Genomic DNA, 18,815 nt, shown 5'->3' with positions numbered 1-18,815 from the left:
TAGTAGATGATGGTTTATATATCAAATCTAGATGCTCAGAAAATGGCACAAGAAAGAATTAAATGAATTAGAGAAAATGAGATCAAAAATGTCTTACAAAAATAATTAAAAAACAGACTTAATAATTTCGGGGAATTCACAGTCAAATCCTTTCCTAAAAATTCCCGTTTTAAGCAGGTCATACCGAATTGCTGAAAATTTATCATGATGAGATCTTTCTATGTCAATGTTAAATTCGTAATTGCATTACAATAGGGCTTAACTTCACTTAGAAGATAATACCTAGAGTAGGTACATTATTATGATGCAGCTTACATAATTTTTACATTAAAACTTTCAAAACACTCAAAAGAGCACCGAAACCTTATCCCATATTGTCCCGTCGAAAGCTGAAAAGTCCTTCTACAAGATCTCTCGACCTTTTCGTCTACTGCGAACTCTCCACAAGGAGAGCACTTCTGAAAGAATGCAACAGGTTTTACTTGCTGTACTGTCCATAACTGTTGAAATCAAGTTGAGGTTTTTGACTGTTTAGTGATAAATGAAAAATGTTAATTAAAATTTTTTAAAGGGATTTATTTCACAAATTTATACCACCTGCTGAAAGCGTTCATACATTAATTAATAACACATTCTATAAAATTTAATAAACTCCATAATGACTAAATACGCACTCATTTGCAGAGGATCTATTGCCAATTTAAACACAATAACACAGAAATTTATTTGCGCAAATTGATTGAACTTCCCATATAATCAACATTATTCGACATATTCACAGCACTGGGTTTTTTAAAAATTATTTCATATGCGAACAAAAAAGTCGTACCATAATTTGAGAAAATATGATAAAAATCTATTTGTGTGACTAATAAGTTGAGAGAATGTGAAACATTTCTCTTCAGTATCAAGTATAGTACTAGGATTAATCTAATCTAGCCCTAAAAACTGAAAAAAGGGTCCATTCAGTGTGCTCGACCTTCACCCCACTATCCATCATACTTTGAAAAGGTATGATACACACTTGTTTGTGTGATTCATAAGTTAATAGAATATCAAACTTGTTTCTTCAGTATCAAGCTTGTTACTGGAATTAACCCAATCTAGCCCTAAAAACTGGAAAAAGAGCCCATTAACTATGCTCAACCTTCACCCACACGTGAAATTCCAGTGCACTGAGTGCATTGATTCGGCCCTAAACGTTTGCTGCCGGTGACGATTTTCCAGCTAGAGGGCGTTCCATATAGACCTGACAATGCAATTGTTTGGGAAATAGGATTGCACTGGAGTACTGGAAAACAATTTGTTTAAGCTTTACGTTTTATTGTCTCTCTGATCTTTTCCAGCTAAGGACGTAAAGTATACGAGGGTATAATTACAAACCAATTAGTGAGCAATAAAATTTTGAGACCTGATGGAAATTTAAGACCAATTACATAGTAATTTTTGAATAATCTGAAATTACCTTGCAGATACGACAATAGATAATGTACGCTATTAATATGATCAATTTAAAGTCTTAAGGGAATAGTTGCACTCCAACCAGAAGAGAAAAAGATTATATTGCCTCGATGTGCACGATGAAACTGGAATGTTATCTCGGTATGGAAAGGTAAGTTATGGATGAAAACGCCCTCTCTCGTTTCGCCATGCAATTTGCTTTAACTTGAATCAATTCTCGTCTTTACCGCACTGTAATTTTGTCCCAAGGGTGAAAAAAACAGAAATAAGGAGAAAAACTAAATTTTGAAATCCCGACTGAAGCCCCAAAACTAATGCATCATAATCTGTAAGCATATGATACACACTTCTATTGATTCTCCATAATCTGACTATATATGATACGCAGCTCTTCAGTTTACATTATAAAATGAACTTAATTCAAGAACCATGCATTTCTCAATAGCCTGCTGCATATTTGCATTGTCCTCTATTGCCAGATCTCTTTATATGAAGTGCTTTTATTCTCCAGTTTCAGGTTGGTATTAATAATAGGTGAGTAGCTATCTTTCGCTAGGCATATTCCGCCTAAGCCTATTGTCACTTACGCCGCCGCTGTTGCTCGTTAAATAAAGACAATCTTATCTTCTCGTATTGTGGCTATTAATGTAAGTTGACACAATGGTTGGGCTTTGCACCGATTTCAATGGTCCTTTCTTCTTGGCATAGTTGCGCCGTTCAATCTTTGTTCGATTCCTTGTCTTTGTCAACAGTATTGTGGTTTGTCGAGAGCTACCTAGAATAACTTATTAATAGCTACAGCGAACAAAGGTGCATAGGACTTATTGAGCATTAAAATGTGCCTTTGAACAAAAACTGTAGGAGTATAATTGAGTATGTGACGACAGTTGAGGCGACTGAGCTCAGAATGCCCCAGTTTAACCTGAAGAAGCCTCCTGCGTGGAGGTAAACTTTTCTAGCTTGTGTTTGATCCATGAAAATTTTTAGTTGCTTTTCTATTACATTTTGATAGTCTTTAGGTATCGAATTTGGAATTTTATTCAACAGAGAATAGCAAATCTTCGTAGTCTGGTGGGCCTGCTTCTCGATTTGCTCTCCTATGCAGGCAATTAAAGCTCCTTGGCCCTAGTATTTAATTTGGTTAATTCAGTTTCCTTCGCACAGTTCACTCTTACCCCCTCAACCATCAGCATCAGCGGAAACACCATAAAAATATAATAATTATACTTCAGCACATTCATACTCTTCATTGCAAACTGGAAGATTATAGTTATATTCCATAAAATGTTGAAAGTAACGCTCACTATAATTAGAACCAAAACAAACTTAAAAGTTTCATTAATCTTATCCAGTAAATCGCAAACTTTCTCATGATGCCTGGTAATTTCCTGCAAAATCTCGTAACAGCCCGCAATGCCCTTCTGCATGTGCTTTAGGTTGTTTGGTGACCTCTTCATTTCTATTCTCACAAAATGCACCGAGTTGCCTTCAAAATATGGGCACACTGAGGTTCTAAGGTATTCGTTGATGTCTTCTGTGAAATCCTTGGCAATTTGAGTGAAATGGAGAATGAAGAAAATTGCGAAATTTGAGTAAATGTACTCAATTTTTCCTGGAAGGATGTATTGAAACGCTATCCAACTTCCAAGATTATAGGCGAAATAAAATACGTGCATTGCAGATATAACAAAAGTTAATAGAACGAAGATCACCATTAGAATATCCATTTTGCTTTTGGCAAAATAATTTGTTTTTGGCTGGATCGGGAAACCGTTCGCTAAGTACAATATAAAATTGCCCAGGCAAATCAGGCCTACTACGTTGGTCAGTGTCATAATAGCATCTCTCACGACATCCACGATTTTAACGATGTTTTCCGTTATTCCAGACATTGGATAAAGATAAGTGAATTTTCCAATTAATTTATATATCAAAATCACAACATGTAGGATCGAGAGGGAGATTTGTATTGCCCAAACAAATTTTTCGTTTTTGTTTGCCAGACGTACCCATATTTGAACAAAACCTTTACTAAATCGGACGTGCGGTTTATAAATGCTCTTTGGTTTTAACATTATTACTACAGAAATACACAGTGGCAGGATAAAAAAATAGGAAGGACAACTGTTGGTATTGCAGCAAGCATTAGCTTCCTACTTACATGAGGTAATTTGAGCGATACCCGTCATGGGAAATTTAACTAACAGTTTTAATTCAATTAGTCCACCTCATAATAGGTCTTCTGGGACTTCTGCCATTAGAGTCCAATAGCAGAACCTAATGCAAATTAATTGTAATCGTTTGTTTTAAATAATACTCATGGTATATACAGGGTGGAGCAAGTTAGTTTGCTGCATGACAAAAAAGTGTTAAGTTGATGAAGGAGTGATTTTTTGAAGAATGAAGATGAGATCAACCATTCACTCGGACAACTAATGAGATCGACTGGACACACCTCAAATGTGATAATCACAAGGAAGTCCCAGAAGTTTAATTTTAAGGAAGAAAAAGGATAAGAAATACGTCTGAGGAGCTTGTCATGAAATTAAATATGCTAATTCAAGAAAGAATATTGTATGTACTTAGAGAACAGCTCTAAAATCGAGATATTTCAACACTGAGCTCGAAATCTGCAGCAGTGCACCTAAAAAGCCCCAAATGCATAAACAGGGCGTTTACTTAACATACTATACCCATAAGATATTCCTCGGGTCACAATCAGGAAAAAAATTCCTAGGAATATAAACATCCGTAATCGTTTCATTTGCAAAATGTGTTATCACGTATCGATTTTTAGACCGTTGAGCTGTACTTTTACAAAAGCCAAAGTGTAACATTTTTTGTATGTTTTCGTTCGAAATTCCTTGTTAGATGATTCATTCGAGTGCCAGCTCGACCGCAAAGAAGGTGCTCGTCATACGGATTGAAATAAGAACCGGAATAATCGGGTGTTCTATCGTTTCAAAGACTCTCAAATATGTCTTTAGTGTAGCTGATATTTAGTGAGTGAAAATGGGTGCCGCCAAAAACCTTTTTCTCTTTTTATTGTGAAAGCGGAAGTTGGGGTGCTCATACTGTAGGTGCTCAGACATGCGGATCATATAACCTGAAACACCCTACATGCATATAACATCGCTGCATCAAAAATAAAAACTTTTCTTAAAATAAAAAACAATTTTTCAATGTCGCAAAAAGAATTCATCATAAAGTGAAGTTATTTCGAGGAAAGAAAATTATGGAAAATAGTTATTTATACACGACAAGAGAGGAAAGTACTGTTTTTACTCCCTCAAATAATTTCAGATTTCAGGCCACCTTTCACCAAATGTGTCTCTCTTCCAAGCCAATATTGTTTTGCGGAAAAAAAGCAAGTGTTGGGTATTTGAATAAATGAAGAAAGCACAGAAGTTACGTCTGAGATACCCTGTATTTGTAATTAGACTAAAAATAATTTGGTTAGGGAGGTGTCGGATATAATTTTACCACAAAGCCCCAGAATATTAACTTCTAGCTTTTCGTAAATAAATTTTGAATCACAATTTTCCATAATGCGTCTTTCATTCAAGACTCTCTGAAAGGTATTTGATTCTGCTATTAATTGGAATTTTGACCAACTCTCAATGATAAAAACTATGATAAGATGTATTACCCATAATTATTCTAAACAATTCTTCTGCATTTAGAAAGAACTGTCGTCCCTTCTAAATATTTCCGGGTTCATGAATCGTCTACATTTTTCGACTCTGCTTGCAAGACTAAATTGGCATTTGAAACAAAACCATCTTCAAAGCCAGTATGCATCAGCACCTCTCTAGAAATTCAAACATAAAAAATTAAGAAAAAAAGTAACTACATGTATGTATATCCTGGAATGCCTCAATTCTCAACATTCTTGACATAAATTAAATATAATAATCCAAAACAAAAATATTTAAATGAGTGAGATAATAGGTAGGAAAGTACTTACTTCCTGCACTGCAGCTAGAGATGAAAGAGGTCATCCTGCCCTTGTTTCTTTATTAAAATAATTAACTGGGTCTAAAATAAAGCTGGCTTCTTTCCAGAAAACGTAATTCCTATTTTAAATATAATTTTAGTGGATATCGCAAGACATATTTCTAGTATTGGTAAGTTACAGGTATTTTACCCACCTGCGATATACGTCTATAGCATTATTTTTCCGCAGGAGCAGCTGGACCGCCTACAGATATAGTGACCTGTTAGGTAATTCCGGCTATGGATCATTTGAAAAAAAAATGTGAAATATATTGTATTAAAACCCCTATGTTTCATGTTAAATAAACAGTATAAGTATTTATACTCATTTTTAATAAACATATCGTGTAGAAAATAAATTGAAATCATACAAGATTAGAGTTCTAATATTAAGGTCAAAGAATAATTCTTGTATTAAGTCGGAGAAAATCCATTTATGTTTGATATAAGCTGAGAGTGGAGCACATTTGCACACAATTCTGCATTTTGGTTTTAAAAACCTGAATTTAAAGGGCATTAGCACATTTTCTTGCAGCTGCACTGATTATTGGATATTTCATTCAAGTTGCAAGTAAATTTTATTCGCCAAATAACGATTGAATTTAAAAGCTACGCGGACATGCCCATATACAGTGTTTAACATTTAACCTGGATTATTGAAATATCTCGAATACTAGGCATCCTATAAAGAAATGTTTAGTATCAAATTTTAATCACACTGAGGGGGAAATATATTGGTGCTAAAGTTGATTCCCTTCCACCCCCCGTATGGGTGAGGTGGGGGCTAATTTTTTAATTTCAAATGACAACCCCCATTTTTTTACAGATTCGACTAATACGGCTAAAAAAGAAAAATCTGCCCGAAATATTTTTCCGATTCATGTTAGTAAGTACTGTAATTGACGAAATTCAATTCATATTTTAAATGGTAATTTTTACTTTTAAAAAATTTATAAGAGATGAAAAAAATCTATGGTAATAAAGTGTGATAAATAAACAATAACACAAATAAATAAAACATCTACTTTTAAACATTCTGTTGTTAATACTGCTTTACGATGGAGTATTTGATCGTAGAAGAGAAAATCGAAATGGTTTTGGTATATGGAGAAGCTGGAAGGCATTTAGATGATGCTGTTAATCTCTACGCTCAACGTTTTCCTAAAAGACCACGATCCTGGACTTCATTCTATTGTGTGATTAAAAAATATATTAATGGAGAGACTATAAGTCAGAAGAAAACAAGTCCTCCAGCTACTTTGTGGAGAGAAAACAATCAAATTGTAGTTCTAGGTCCTATGGCTTTCAATTCCCAAGTAAGCACAAGGGAAATATCAGGATTATCAAGAATTTCTCATGTGAGTGTGTGGAGAATGCCGAAGATGCCCAAGTTTCATTCTTATCTTATCTTTTTACATCAAGAACTCCATGAGGAAGATTTTCAAAATCGTTTAGACTTTGGAAGTGGGCATCTGGACACAGAACAAAATCTCAATTTTTCCCGTTGTGTATTATCCTCTGACGGGTCATCGTTTACAAATCATGGTACAGTTAATAAGTATAACATGCATTACTGGAGTATTGAAAATCCACATTGGCTTCGACAAGTTGAGCACCAGCGTCCTCAAACTATCAACGTATAATGTAAAATCATTGGCAGTAGACTTATCGGTCCCTACATAATTAAAGGCAACTTGAATGGTGAAATGTACCGGAATATTTTGGAAAATGAACTGTCTATGTTACTCTAGGACTTACACTTAAAAGTGCGTCATAACATGTGGCTTCAACATAACGGATGACCGGCTCGCTATTCTGCGGTGGCAAGGGAAGTTCTTAATCTTAATTTTAACGATCGGCAGATTTGATTCGATGAATTGGCCTGCTAGATCTCCAGATCTTACTTCCTTGGATTTCTTTTTGTAGGGATATTTCAAAAATCAGGTTTATAAAGAAATACCAACGATACGTGAGGGCATGATTCTACGAATTATAAGCTTTTGAGCCAATATTCCAGAAAACATACTTCATATATGTGGAGACTCCTTTAGAACACAGATAAAAAAAGTGCTTTAAAGTTCAGGGACACTATTTTCAATATTTACTTGAAATAAAAGCTATACAAAAATTCACGTTTTCATTAATTCTAAAGCAGATGTCATCAAATCTTTTAATAAACCATAAGTGAAAGAAAAATTGAATTTCGTTAGTTAATGTTTTCTTGAATGAATCGAAAAAAATGTTTCGGAAATTTTTTTCTTACTTCTAGCCGTATTACTTGAATCTGTAATAAAAATTATGGCTGCCATTTGAAATTAAAAAGTTAATCCCCACCCCGCCTATACGGTAGCTGGAGGGGAATCAAATTTAGCACCAATACATTTCCTCCTCAATTATTAAAGCTTAATACTAAACATTTTTTTATAGCATATATATTTGAGATATTTCGATATTCCCGGTTAAATATTACACATTGTATATCGTTGTTACACCACTCTCCCGACCTCCCTAAGATATATTAGGCCAGTTAGAAGATTAACCATGAATTAAAGCATTTTTATGTTTATTGCGAAGCTGGAATTCTCTACTATTATTATTATTAAATATCAAATTAGACCTGTCTAATTTACACATATGATTGATGAGAAAACTAGCAACTCTGTATAAATGAAGCCCAATAATCAATAACGTATAGACATTAATCAAACTAAATGCAGATTATCGACAAAAACAATTAGATCAGTTTTCACAAAGTATTTAATGTACACAAAGTGTATCACATAAGAATAAAAAGCACGGAGATCTTGAACAAGATCGGTGAAATGGAAAAGTGTCTGCAAAAAATTTAAGACCATATTTAAAAAATCACAATAACCATGGTTGGCAGAGGGCACCACATTATAATCAGGAAGATATAAATAATTTACGAAAATGTCATTTTTTTAATATCTAGGCATGCATTGTGCTTTAAAATTTTTCCAAATTTTAAAATAGCATTTCTTAACTCTAACGTACGCAACTTTTTTCCACTTAATCCACTTCGTATCTCTAGTGATTTTCAAAATCTCCACGCTGGTCATTTTTCTATGGGACACCCTGCAACTACGTATTAATAATTAAGACAATCAGTACAGTTACACACAATTAAGACATTAGAAAACCATCAATGCTATAAAACAAGGTTATAACACACAATTTTATAAATAATAATAAAAAATTTATATCAACCTACATATTTTTAGGTATTATTAATCATCGAAAACCATTAACCAAAATACAGTGCTGGAACTTTGGCACTCATTTCCATAATATAAACCTATTTAGCTTTATATTTATATTTCATAAAAGTGATTTGATGTACAGGGATGCTCCATATATATAGTCAACGCCTACTATTTTTATTATAAAAAAGGAAAAATTTTAAATATAAAAATTATAGGATTTATCTTAAATCTCCAGAAAATGTCACGTAACACAACAGATGAACATTGAAAAGTTAAAAAAGAATACAAAACCGGTAAATTTATAATGGAATATCCTGTATATTTAATAAAAATTGAATAGACTTTTGTTTTCTGCTTTAAATATCATATAACATGGTGACATTTGCTTTTGCAGTTTTCGCGATATTTGCATATACAAATCGAGATTACATTGTTTTTCCAAATCGCAGTTGTCATAAACAAATGGATCGAACATCATTAGTAATTTTTATTTACTCGGCTGTCACATTTACTTCTTCACATCCTTAAAATGAGCTATACAAAAAAAGAAAGTTAGAAATAATTCGCCTGTATTACAAAAACAACAATAGTGTTGCTCAAGCGCAAGCGGGGTAGCAGTGCATTCATCTCCACATGCCAGCTCCTGTTAAGTCTACTTTTTATTATACAGAAAGGAGCATAAGGGGGTGCAAAAGCTTTCAAAGGAAAAAATGCACAATTATTACAAATGGCGATGAAGAACTAGAAATTTTATTGTATTTTGAAGGAAGGAACGGAATTGGCAATTCTTTTATCAGATTTATAAATATGTTATTATTTTTGAAAAAAAATCCACATCTATGTACGGTAAATGGTAGTAAATACTTTGATAAATCTACAAAAAATATAGGAACACTTTTACATAAATATGGATATCATCCTTATAAAATGTTGCTGTTACAAAAATTGACAGATAATCACAAAATTATAAGAGTAGCATATTGTAATGATATATTACTGAAGAAATATGGAAACAATCACTTATTAATAAGATATTGTGGAACGATAAAGTTACGTTCACCATTGCAAAAATGTATAACAGTAAAATTACTCATGTGGGCAACAGGGAACCCTCATGCTTATGTTGAAATAAAAACTCCGGGTCATAGGTCATTGAGTGTTTGGGTTGGTATTCTTAGAAACCGAATAATTGAACCTATTATATTTGAACACTTGTTAACAGGAAATAGATACCTACAATTTCTAAACGGTAAAATTGAATATTTGTTAAGATTTCCTCTCAAGAAATATATTAACATTCTATGGTATCAGGATGGTATCTAAATAGTCTTGTCCTAACACTTTAGATAATTTATTATGGAGGTATTTAAAGGATGGAGTCTATAAAGAAAAAAGTCAAAATTTGGAAAATTTAAGAAAAAAAATCCAAACAAGTATTGATTTATTAAATGAACATCCTGAGTTTATTTGTAATGCTTTGTTTAAGTTAAATGAAGATTACAAAAAAAAATGTTTTGAAAATAAAGTGGACACGTTCAGCACTTGTAAATTTTGAATTTCCTTAAATAATTTCTTTTAAAAAAATTATCTTGGTTCCATGATTTAAAATATAATTTGTTTATGTTAGTTCTAAATTAATTTATTATTTCCAAAATGAAAATAACAAATTAATAAACAATAATTACTAATTCGTTCAATCCATTTCTTTATTCATGACAACTGCGATTTGGGAAAACAATATAATCCTGATTTTTAAATGCAAATACCACGAAAACGGCTAAACCAAATGTTAAGATGTTATATACTTTTTAAAATAGAAAATAAAGGTCTAAAAATTCGGAATTTTTCCACATTTGAAATGGAATTTTTTTTGGACACTAAATTGCGCAACTGTATCAATTTAAGCGACCTCGTATCTCTTATAGTTTCCGAGATTCTAATGATACGCCTCGAATTTGAACCATCCTGTACATTAAAGTGTATAATACAACAAAATAGATCAGTACTTTAGTTTAAAGAAATTTTAATTCTAAAATACCTGATAAAAAATAAAGTAATGCAAAATTTGCCTTCATGCACTTCAAAGTTCTAGTAGCTTAGAAGTTAACGCACAGTAGCCCATAAATACATAAAGGCGCTCATATGATATTAGTCAAAATATAAACTTTAAAATATGTGAATGAAAAGTTTGCTTTCATGCGTTTCAAAGTCCCAGCAGTTCAGAAGCCAAAGCACAGTAACCCACAAACATATAAAGGCGTCTGTATTATATTAAGCAAATTATAAATCTTGAAGCGCATAAAGAAAAAAATGTGCCTTCATATGTTGCAAAGTTCCAGAGGTTGAAAAGTCAAAGCACAGTAGCCCAAAATATATCAAACGTTCAAACCTATGTAAAGCCAATCAAACTTTAAAGCGCATGAAGGCAAAATTTACCTTCATTCACTTCAAAATTTCAGTAGTTTAGAAGTTAAAGCACAATAGTCTGCAACACATAAAAGCTATTCTATAATAAACATTTTCCGTAGGAAAAATTACAAATATTAAAAACATATTCACCTTTAAACCTAAAACTAAACACGAGAAGAAATTCTCTGATCGTAATTAATGATCCTTTTTCTTCGGCTTCTTAGGGTTGCGCGACCTCGACTTGGCCTTGCAAAGCGGACATATCGGGGCATTCCGATGTATTTGTTGGTGACAACTTAGGCATGACTTCATGGGCGGAGGTTGTTGCCTGCAACTAACAATCAATCTCACACGGTAAAGCAGGGAAAAACCAAAACAAACCTAAAAGTAGGAGTAGGAGGATGCGGAGAGTGGCCCAATCCAGCTGATCTTCCCGGGTCCGGTTTGCTAGTGACTAATCTTAAAGGATTAGGAGGAGGCAGAAAAGTTGGAGGCAGTGGAGGGCCTAAAGAGCCCAAAGAACTTTCAGTAGGAGCAATGGGTCTTGTCCAGTCAGCAGTTTTAGTGTATGAAGGTGTTTGGCTCTTGACTGAAGTGTACAACTGAGAAAATTTCCTGAAAAGATGTGAAATAGAGAGAACAGTCCCATATTGTATTTATAAATTTTTTATGAAACTTTTGCAATTAGTGTGGAAAGATCTCTCTTGGCATTCTAATTCGGAGTACAGTAGAACACTTACTCTGGAGTTATTGTTGAGCCCTCTTCTTCATGCAGCTCTGGCAGTCTTTCTAAACCCAAATGATCCCTTCTCAATCGATCTATTTCACTCTTCAATGGGATGTAATCCTCATGTAAACGCAAAGTTGCATTCATTGCCCTCTGCCGGTTCTCTTCAGCCTGTTTTATAACGCCTTCCATCTAACGAAGATCATACAGGGTTGTGAAAATTATGACACCCACTATGGATAATTTGGAAACATACAACAATTAAATTGGAGAAAAGTTGTACTACTGTATCACCTAGTAATTTCCCAATATCTTGACTCCTTGGTGACTTATAATCAAATGTTTAAATACTGCTATTTTTATACATAATTGAAAAGAACAAAGGGGTATTCACGGTAATTGACCATAGCCTTAATTTCTAAAACAGAAAATTAGGAAATGCATAGTTTTGTATCACAAATGAAATGCTGCATGATAAATGAGGCAAGGACTTGTATGCTTTTACCACATGTTAATATTTAACTGAAGTTAAAAAAATTGTAAAGGTAAATCACATGCTTGTATGAAGAGTACTGTATCTAAAATGGGGTTTATACAGCACATAATGCCTAAGATAGAAAGTTGGATTTATATATATTTACACTTATTACCATTTATATATATAACACATAAAATATATGTGATAGAAAATTTGCAACTCTGTAATTTTCTTTCTAATTCTTATGCATTACATTATGTGTTATGCACTATATAAACTCAATCAACTGTTATCATCATGTTGTTAAGTGTTACTTATTTATCTACATATTTAGTTAAAAATGCTTGTTTACCGCATTAATATCAGCATGAATCTGCCTTAATTCCTCAACATGAGACATTTTTTCTTGTAATAAGAGGTCCATCTCCTGCTTGAATTCTGAGAGAGACTTTTCCTCCTGGTCTTGAGACTCAACTTCACATATAAGCCGAGCTTTAAGCTTTTCAAGTTGAATTGTTTTTGCTCTAAATGAAAAAGAAAACTTAGCGATTATTGGATAGTGAATATTATTATTTATCAAATCATAAGGAAAGGTGGTGTAGGATATTTGGGCACCTGATTTCTTTAATGGCCTCCAGCTTGGCAAAGATGCCCCTTTCATCTGCAGCAGTCATGTTTGGGCGCGTCTTCAGACACACGGAAAGATGTATTAAATGTGAAATACAGTTTAAAATGTACTTTAGTCCTCTTTACTTAGATTTTTATTTATCATTTTAGTTTATTTTGCAAAAAAAACTAGATAATTTTATAGGCTTCCCTGACCTGACCGCTATGGAAGCTCTGACATTTATTTCATTTCATTGTGATATGACTTCTAAATGACGCCGGCACGGACTAAATTCTGTCTGTGTCAAAACTGTCATACACACAACACAATATGGCATATGATAAATCATGTAACCAATGCATATGTGGCAACGCGGTGCGCAATTGATTCGCTATGGACTTTTTAAGGGATTATTAATCTAATTTTGCATTTATCTATACGCAATCAATCGCAGTCGCCATAAAGTGCAGAATTTTATGTTTTCAACTGCATACAGAAATTTCTAGTTTCTGATTTTTTAACGATTTTTTCATAAGCTTTTGGATGAAATCCATTGAAATGACTTATCGGTCGAACGTGCTCGAATGCTACCTGGGGCAATAAAATTCTAATTTATAGGATTCCTCTCGATTTGTTAGATCTAAACCAATGCCCATCGTCTATTTACAAAAAAAGGCAGTACTGTAGGAAAATAAGGCGTGGCAAGCACGCTGGTTGCGACTTCTTGAAAAGAAATACATCTTTGGGAACTCTAAATCGAATCCCAAAAGCATAAGCATCATCAATTGTTTCATTAATTTTTCCTCGGAGGCTATTCGGTTTGTTCTTTCAATTTTGAATTTCTGATTAATTTGCCATACGCCCGAGATATTCATTTTCCCAGTCTCTTAGGGACTTTCCATGGTTCCCAGTTTTCCAGGTCGAATTTTCCCTCCTATGTGTGAGTGCTTCTTCAGAATTTTCATTTGAACAAGACCAAAAATCTTCACACGTTGAATTGGTAATGTTGTTTCTATATTGTATTTGTTTAACACACATGTGGTATATATATTATTTTGCTGTTATTGTCCGCTATATGTTCAATTAACCGTACTTCTGGAGTTTTTACGGACTATTGAGCTAATTTTGCATTTACCTGTAGATATCAACATTGTAGTCGCTATAAAATAAACAATTCTGGATTCGTTTTTTAACGGGTTTGCTCTTGATTCATTATAATCTTTTAGAACGTATGTACAGAAGTTTCTAGTTTCGTTATTTATGGGCTCCGGACGGGTCGGTATTAAAAAATATCTTCGTACTTCGAAAGGAAGCGATAAATTAGTAAAATTGCCGAAAGGCTGTAAATCATATATCCTTTGACAAAAGGGGTGGAATATCTTTCCTTTGGGATATCTTTAGGAATTTCATTGTTGACCCGCTAACTTGAAAAACTTCGCAGCTTTCCAGATTAAGTTTTTCCTTCACAATTACGTTCTTCAGGATTTTCCACTAAGGAAATAAGAAATCTTCACACGCTGAAATGGTCGTGATATAATTTGTATTGTATTATATTTTGCGTAAGCCCTATTTAATGTGTTATTTTCATACTATTTTCGTATCATACTTTATTGTTATAGTCTGATATATATTCAACTAGTTATACTTCGGAAATTTCTGCAGACCATTGACCTAATCTCGTATTTGCCTGTGCATGACCAGATGTCGGACGCCATAAAGTCCAGAATTCTGTTTTTAATTTTTACCTCCTGTTCATCTACTATATAAGATTGATTCTAGTTCTGGAACATTGCACCTACCTGGTTACGTTCCTCGATTCCTTTTCCAAGTTCGAGGTTCCTCGAACATTTTTTTATTATTACAAAAATTCAGGTTTTGCGGTTCATAACTTCTTCAAATCAATTAAGGTTGGTTTAGTAGGTATTCGATATACACCGATGGTGAGCTATATGAATGCACTAAAGTACTTAGTTACATAAATGAAGATTTATGATGCAAAAAATATAAGAAATAAAAAATAAAAAAGGGACAAGTTCGTTATTAAGGAAAACCGGCTAAACTCGCGTTGCTGCAAAATTGGCAACCGCGTTAATGTACCACCCCCGCTTTCGCAGACCAATCAAAAGCGTGAACGGTATTATATGTAGATCTTTGTTTACTGCATAGAAACAAAGTAAGATAACATTCCTGTGAACAGCTGATAAATGTCAAAATTGACACTGAACTGACAAAAACGCCGACTAGCTTTCCACATTACTTCATTGGAGTTTCTGGGATGTTCATTATTCTAGATTTTTCCCTTTAGAGGTTCTAGAATAATACTGAAAGTTGTGTTCATTCGCAATTCGATAGAGCAAACTCAATTTACTGTTGGAACCGTAAACGCTCATTAGCCTTTCATCCAGTGCTTAAAAAATACACAATTTGCTTCAGGTGAGGCCTATTCACTATATGAATTCTTTATGTTTATAGGGCTTTGACTTTTGCAGAAGTTAGGTTGCATTTTAGTCCAAAGCGGCTATTAAGTAATATCTAATGTGTTAATTTATATAGGTTAGATTTGTCTGTTATACTTATATTAGAGGCATTCACTATTTTTTTATCCTAGTGTTTAACCTAAAATTTAATGATAATACAAGCCATATTAAAATTTGATATCTTATAGATTTGATGTTGCATGGAAAATACCATCAAATTTTTACCTCACAATTTTCCATATCATCATAGTTATGAAATCAATATATTTGTTCAAACTATTGTGCTTCAAAATTTCAATGAAGCCCTTGGCACATATTCGTACCTTCTTGAAAATACTAATACTTGTTGCTGAATAAAATGCTCTTTTGCATAACAGCAATAAAGAATAAGTAGTTATTTTTTGCATCACTATATCTACTGAGAATGCCATATTCTGTAAGTTATAACAAAAATTAATTTTTATTCCTTAATGTGAAATTTCCACAGTACTAGGATGCCTAGCAGTGGATGCTGTATCTTTTGTTCAGCTAAATATATCTTTTATTTTGCTTTTAAGGTTACTTTTAGTGTCTTATTAAGTCAATTTTGGGTCCAGAATTGGAACTTTATGTTCAGATGTGTTTGAAATATATTATTATTGCCACTCCTACCTTTGATAAGCCTCTCAAATGGTTCTACAATGCCTGAAAACCTGGGGTTTTACCCTGAAAAGGGAGAAATACCATTTTTGTCATCCAAAATAAATCTTTTAATTATGTCATTCCCAGATCTGGTATTGTCATAGATCCCAGTTAAATAAAGATTATGACCAATTTGGTCTGACTTAATTATCGCCAAAGTAAGAAGAGTAACTTACTGGGACATGGTATGATTACATAGTATTGCTTATTTATAGAGAATTTTTTTGATATTGTCGTTACCTTGATTAAATAGCTGCAAAGGCAAAGAAAATTGAATGTGATGAGACCTGTGGGAATTCTTTCAGCAATTCAGAGATGCATTAATCTCTGTTCTTCTTTTGAGCATTTTTTGTTTCATTATTATTTATTAGCTGGTATTATCCTATTCTGAGTGCAGAAAGTCTTTTCCTTTTTCTTATAAAATTTTTCTTCACACTGTGCTTTATCTTTTGTGAGTATAAATTCGGTCTTCTTTTTTTATTTCTTACATTAATCAAGCTTTATTATCTTTCCCATTTGAGATTAGATGGGTAAATTATTTAGGACATCTGTAATTTTAATTTTTACTTGAAAAGAAGAGCAGTTTTTTTACTAAATTTAGAGTTTTTGTAAAAATTAAGAAAATAATTTGCTGCAGTAGGAAAAACTTATTGTTCCTAACTGATGCCAGAAGTAGCTTCCCTACACTTGAGTGCTTGCCCTAACTTCACTTCATATTATTCAGGCAATTAGATTGCATTTCTCTTTGCAGAAACATATCACTTTTTGTACTTATTATGAAAATAACAATTTCAGCACCTCATACACATATTTTTCAAATACATCTATTACTTAAGTTGTCACTATGGCCAAGTGGGGTGAAGGAGACCCAAGGTGGATTGTTGAGGAGCGGCCAGATGCGACAAATGTTAACAACTGGCACTGGACAGAAAAAAATGCAAGTCCATGGTCTCAGGAACGAATAAAGGAACTGTTTAACAACATCCCAGGTAGCCATAAAAGGAACTAGGAAATAGAGTGTGTTAATATCAGAAGAAATAAATTGTAGTCGAATAATTCAATCTCAAGCTTTATACAGGATGATAATGGAAAATGGGTAGGTGCACCTGTGTGCACCCACTAAATACAGATTTGCAGATACAACAATTATAAGGTGTACTCTTTTTTTCATTGCCATCCTGTATTCATGGGTAATCAGAGCATCCCAATCTTTAATGTTTCCAGTAAAATCTGACCTGGCAGATTTAAAAATTAAGGGAGTTGAGAAGTGTGAGGGTGAAGCATGCGCGAACAACAGGAAAGGAAAGTTGATTTTTTTCTATGAGTGGGACATTACTTTAAATTGGGAAGGAAGATTAAATGGAGGCACTGGTAGCACATATAGCGGTAGCATTAAAGTACCAAATTTATCTGAGGAAAATGATATGTCAGATCTAGATGTAAGTATATGTTATTTAGTATTAAAAAAAATATTTTGTAGCAAGTAGGCATTTTTAGATTCAAATTAGTGTAAAGGACTTTTGCGAAGAGGCTGAAAAGCTTAAAGAAATTATGTTCCAACAAGGCAGGAATGTAGTACGAGAGCTGCTAGGCAAATATGTCACCAGCCTAAAAGAGGAATTCTCAAAAGGCATGATCCTTCCAAAAAAAGATGAAACTAAGCCTGACCATGTGAAATCACTGACAACCAACTTTGACAAAAAGGTTACCATGACCCCAGTAATGTCCCAAATTAAAACTGTAGGCATCAAAGTTGATACTTCCACTATTAAACAAAACAACAAGTTCCAATGCACTGCTGAGGAATTTTATAGTGCATTGACTCGAATAGAAATGGTAACTGCTTTTACAAGAGGACATGTGAAATTAGATGCTGTTAAGGGAGGCAAATTTGAGTTGTTTGGGGGTAATATTACTGGGAGTTTTGAAGAGTTGGTACCTAATAAAAAGATTGTGCAGCATTGGAGGTATAAACAGTGGCCTGAGGGACATTATTCTTTGGTCACCATTGATATAGATCAAAAAGTGAGTTTACACAGATTCAAGTCTGATTCACCATTTGTGCCAGAAATTAAAAGAATGTTAACATTATATGTTTTATAGTTAATTAAAATTATTTGCTCTGCATCTATTTAAGAGCATTTTGTTACCTGTAGGATTTTCTCTGTGACATGTTTAGCATGTCTTTCAATAAATGAAAAAAGGAGGTGAAAAAAGAAAAGTATATTTCTTATAGTTTTCGAATTCTCTATGGTTCTATAAGATTATTATTCCTTTTCAGAGTGATCATACAGACGTATTATTAACTCAATCAGCAGTTCCCACTAGTGAAATTGAAGTAACCAAGACCAACTGGGAGCGCTATTATTGGGAGGCCTTGAAACACACTTTTGGTTACGGAGTTCATCTTGGAGATAGTTTTTAAATGGATTTGAGTTTGCCGGGTACAGCATCGTGGGGCAGAATCAATGACAAAAATCAAACTATCTTATTATTTGCAAAATCCTCTAATTCAGTTAACTGTACCCCTCGAAACGATTCTGAAACTTAGATAAGTATAATATTTGCTGTGTCTAGTTTAATGGTTTATTTGGATTAAACATTTTTTGCAAAATTCTATAATTTACCAGAAAAACTATTGATTATGTTGAATTGAAACTTAAATATTTCCTAAACGTATTACAACAATATTTTTGTTAGCATTTAATGCACGATTTTATTTATTATCTCAAATAAAAGATTTGCTGAGAAGGTA

The 18,815-nt window shown here is 33.3% G+C and overlaps 2 protein-coding genes and 1 pseudogene across 3 annotated transcripts; 2 read left to right on the top strand and 1 right to left on the bottom strand.

Annotated features, from left to right (window-relative positions):
• Window positions 1-6,515: 6,515 nt before the first annotated feature.
• Window positions 6,516-9,927, top strand: LOC136417361 (uncharacterized; annotated as a pseudogene).
• On the bottom strand, window positions 8,190-13,090 carry LOC136417464 (zinc finger C4H2 domain-containing protein). 2 transcript variants are annotated; one of them, XM_066403163.1, is made up of 5 exons: window positions 12,911-13,090; window positions 12,648-12,819; window positions 11,831-12,009; window positions 11,472-11,705; window positions 8,190-11,424 (listed from the first exon to the last, which is right to left on the bottom strand). In XM_066403163.1, the coding sequence occupies exons 1-5, from the start codon at window positions 12,967-12,969 to the stop codon at window positions 11,286-11,288; spliced, it is 783 nt and encodes a 260-aa protein (XP_066259260.1). In that variant the 5' UTR covers window positions 12,970-13,090; the 3' UTR covers window positions 8,190-11,285. The 2 variants fall into 2 exon arrangements, with proteins under 2 accessions (XP_066259260.1, XP_066259261.1); XM_066403164.1 differs by having other exon boundaries at window positions 10,796-11,418.
• A 2,101-nt stretch (window positions 13,091-15,191) lies between these two features.
• Window positions 15,192-18,815, top strand: LOC136417456 (activator of 90 kDa heat shock protein ATPase homolog 1). The gene is made up of 5 exons (XM_066403154.1): window positions 15,192-15,335; window positions 16,856-17,049; window positions 17,285-17,499; window positions 17,558-18,085; window positions 18,342-18,815. Exons 2-5 carry the CDS (start codon window positions 16,905-16,907, stop codon window positions 18,483-18,485), a joined length of 1,032 nt encoding a protein of 343 aa, XP_066259251.1. The 5' UTR covers window positions 15,192-15,335; window positions 16,856-16,904; the 3' UTR covers window positions 18,486-18,815.

Source organism: Euwallacea similis, chromosome 28 (genome assembly GCF_039881205.1).
Source record: "Euwallacea similis isolate ESF13 chromosome 28, ESF131.1, whole genome shotgun sequence".
In the NCBI taxonomy this organism is placed as follows: Eukaryota; Metazoa; Arthropoda; class Insecta; order Coleoptera; family Curculionidae; genus Euwallacea; species Euwallacea similis.
The sequence above is the reverse complement of the archived record's forward strand: the minus strand, read 5'-3'. Positions and strand labels throughout refer to the sequence as shown.